This window comes from Elephantulus edwardii, unplaced genomic scaffold (genome assembly GCF_000299155.1).
Source record: "Elephantulus edwardii isolate Elephantulus edwardi_28Jun2011 unplaced genomic scaffold, EleEdw1.0 scaffold00503, whole genome shotgun sequence".
Classification (NCBI taxonomy): Eukaryota; Metazoa; Chordata; class Mammalia; order Macroscelidea; family Macroscelididae; genus Elephantulus; species Elephantulus edwardii.
In genome coordinates this window covers 336,731-340,056 of record NW_006400253.1, presented here as the reverse complement: position 1 = coordinate 340,056, position 3,326 = coordinate 336,731, and the positions used below count along the sequence as shown (strand labels likewise).

At 45.4% G+C, this 3,326-nt stretch overlaps 1 protein-coding gene across 1 annotated transcript in view; it reads right to left on the bottom strand.

Annotated features, from left to right (window-relative positions):
* Positions 1 to 1,912: 1,912 nt before the first annotated feature.
* The window catches only part of LOC102845578 (granzyme H-like), a 3,067-nt gene continuing 1,653 nt past the window's right edge, over positions 1,913 to 3,326 (bottom strand). Inside the window, exons 3-4 of the mRNA XM_006903064.1 lie at positions 3,044 to 3,191; positions 1,913 to 2,074 (exon numbers count right to left, since the gene is read on the bottom strand). Coding sequence (XP_006903126.1) covers positions 1,913 to 2,074; positions 3,044 to 3,191 — 310 coding nt within the window. The remainder of the gene's footprint in view (positions 2,075 to 3,043; positions 3,192 to 3,326) is intronic.

The following is a 3,326-nucleotide window of genomic DNA, read 5'->3' as shown; positions in this document are numbered from 1 at the left end:
CACAAAGGTAGTCATTCTAGCCCCAAAGGCTGACATATCACATGGAAGGTTGTGTTGGTTCTGACCCTACTTCAATGAGTTGAGTTATCATCCAGTATTATTAGCCTATAGGCCACTAGTGACAAAGAAAGAGAAGCTCAAAGGGATTCAGCCTAATGAATTGCAAAGTGGCCAATGGTATAAGAATTTATGACTGCTAGTGGGCTGGATTGTACATAGTCAACAGTCTTGGCACCAGCAACCAGGGAATTAAAAGGCGCATTGCAATTGGAAAGTCTGCTGTTAGGGACCTCTCCAAAGTGCTGAAGAGCAATGGTGTCTCTCTGGAGACAAAGGTGCGTCCGATACAGGCCATGGTCTTCGCAATCACCTGTTATGCATCAGAGAGTTGGACAATGACCAAGGAGGATAGAAGGAGAATTGATGCCTTTGAGCTGTGGTGCTGGAGAAGAGTATTGAGAATCCCATGTACTGCTAGGAAAACAAACAGATTTGTCCTGGAAAGGGTTGAACTGGGTGGCTCCTTGGAGGCAAGGATTCTGAGGCTCTATCTAACATACTTTGGACATGTTGTGAGGAGAGACCGGTCCTTAGAGAGGGACATCATGCTTGGGAGGGTGGAGGGGTGGTGTAGGAGAGGAAGGCCTTCTATGAGGTGGATTGATTCAGTGATTGGGATAATTGGGACGGGAGTGTCAGAGACAGTGCGATTGGCACAGGACAGAGCGGAGTTTAGGGCTGTTGTACATAGGGTCACTATGAGTCACAGGTGACTGGACGGCACATAACAACAACAACAACAACAACAGTGGACTGGATGTAGTATTGGAAGGAGTTTGAGTTAGTTCTGCCCAGTGAGAATTGCAACCAAGCTTTCTGGAGAGTTATTGTACCAAGTCTGTTCTCTCAGGTGTCAGCTCCTCCGAGGTCCTTCTCTATAAGAGTGACTGAGGCTGGTTGCTCTGTTGTAAGCCCTATTTGAACCACAAAAGTCACTGGAATTCCTAGGGAAGGGGGGAAATGGAAATGGAAAATCTCAGAGCAGCGTGGTCTGCAAGAGAAAGGATCTGATGGACTTTGAGAAGTCTCAGTAATAAACAGACATGAAAGAGAAAGGGTAGCCAAGAGATTAGATGCTGAACTAGGCCCTGAGTTCAGAGCAGGGTGTGGAGCAAAGGAACGATATGAATTCCATGGGGAATGAGGCATACTCAAGGTCCTCACCCTTCAAAGCTGTCAGTTTTCTTGATTACAAGAAGAAATGTTTGATTCTTCTTCTTCCCAGAGCCTTAGAACGCCAGTGTGTCTTCCTGAACCCAGTGGGCCTGCACGCCTTGCTCTCTGCCACATAGCACAGGACCAAGAGCTGAACAGTTCATCTGCACATAGAACCTGGGAGGCTTGGGTTTCCCATTGAGGGTGTTCTGCCTTAGTGCTGCAGAAGGGCAAGCCTGAGAGATACAACAGATAAGAAAGAGCTGGCTGACTCATTGCACTGAGTTGTAGATGTAGAGTAGAGAAAGGAACATGATTCAGAACATGATTATGTTCTAGGTCTGCCTCAATGAGTATTAAAGGCCCAACAAAGCAAAAAAGAAAAAAGGACAGACTCTCATTGCCTTCAAGACAGAACTCACTCATACCTGACCCTGCCCTGGGGTTTCAGAGGGTATAAATTGCACTGTAGGTGATTGTTCATCTTTCTTCCTTGGGGCATTTGGTAGATTTGAACTGCCTAAACTTGGTTTGGCAGTGCAACTCCTTACCCACTAGGTCTCCAGAGCTCCCTCATCTAGAATTGCTGTCTGCTAAATATGTAAGTGAATAATGAAGACACAATCATTTCCTTGCAGTTAAGACACATTTATTAAGCTTCTTGCTGTTAAGAGAAGATGATCCAGCATAGAGGGGCTCAGGGTGATTCTTCCAGGTGGAGACCTTTTATTGTTTTCTTTATCCAGGGTAAAAAACTGGAGATTTTGATGAAGATACTTGGTGGAGCTCCTTTTTCACTTCCAGAGGAAACAATGGCCTGGGCTACATTGTTGCACACCAAGGGGCCTCCAGAGTCTCCCTGGGAACAGAGAGGAAAGGCTGAGTTAATTGTTCTGCTGGTCCTGCCTTCCTCTACATTCTGGGAGAAAACTGCCCCAATGAGGTAAAAACAGGGGAGAGAGGGAGATTATAGGTCTCCCTGGGAAGCCCCCAGGGTGCCAAAATCTGATGCTTGACATTATTGTTGTTTCATGTCTAGGTTGTGATCTATCTCCTTCTCTAATCTCAGGACTCTTGCCTTCTAAGGAGCGGTGGAATTTTGCTTCCAGCCTACTGTTTACGGAAAAGCAGATGGTTGATGGAAGACAGTACATTGACCAGGGTGATGACAGCTCTTGAGTATTTTCATGGTTTTCACTGTTCAACGTGGATGGAGAGAATTTCCTTGCATGTGTGCCTAGGTGAGTGGGGCAATGCTCTCTACTTCTCCTACATTAAATGGAAAAAAAAATTCAAACCAGTTCTAGACATCTCAGTGCATAGTAATCCTAAATGTTGTAGAGTCGAACTGCTCACTGGGTTTTCTTCCCAATAAAGTTTACGAACACATTTGATACGGTTCAAACTACAAATCTTTAAAGTAGAAGCTGAATGGAAGATCTCTGTGCCTTAGGGATGTTTGAGGTGACATGTTATTGTTGTTGTTTTGCTGTCAACTGTGAACTGACCCATAACTGATCCACCAGTGAGATTTTATAGATGCTCAATTGCTCAGGAGATAGCCTATCTTTCTCCTGAAGAGCACCTTTGGGATAACAGTGATGTTTCTAACCCCTAGGCTACCTATCCTTTTGGGATGGAATAAGGAGTCACAAATTCATCTTTCTGCAGGAACACATTTCTGACTTAGCCCTGGGAATCTCACAGATGACTGAGTCACTAGGTAGTTTGGTACTCTTGTTATCTCAGAAAAGTGGGTGAAGTCATTCCCCCTATTGCTAGTGAGGATATTTACATCCCAGGTCTTCAGGCTAATGCTAAATCTCACCTTAAAGGAAGACATCATTTTCTGTGGATCTCCCACGCACAACTGAGATGTCCTGTAATAATTCCTGAAGCGGCACTCACATTGGAAGTGTCCCTGAATGGTAAGATCCACCTCATGCAGCTTGCTTGTCTGTTCATTCTCAGAGATCCTGCCCCATCCAGCCACACTGCACACCTGCCCAAGCTTCACATGGTCACTTTCTCCAGGCAGGGGAAGCAGGCCCACAGCTGCTGTCAGTTGGGCCTTTGTGTTCAGCTGATGAAGGAAACAACAAAATCTTGGT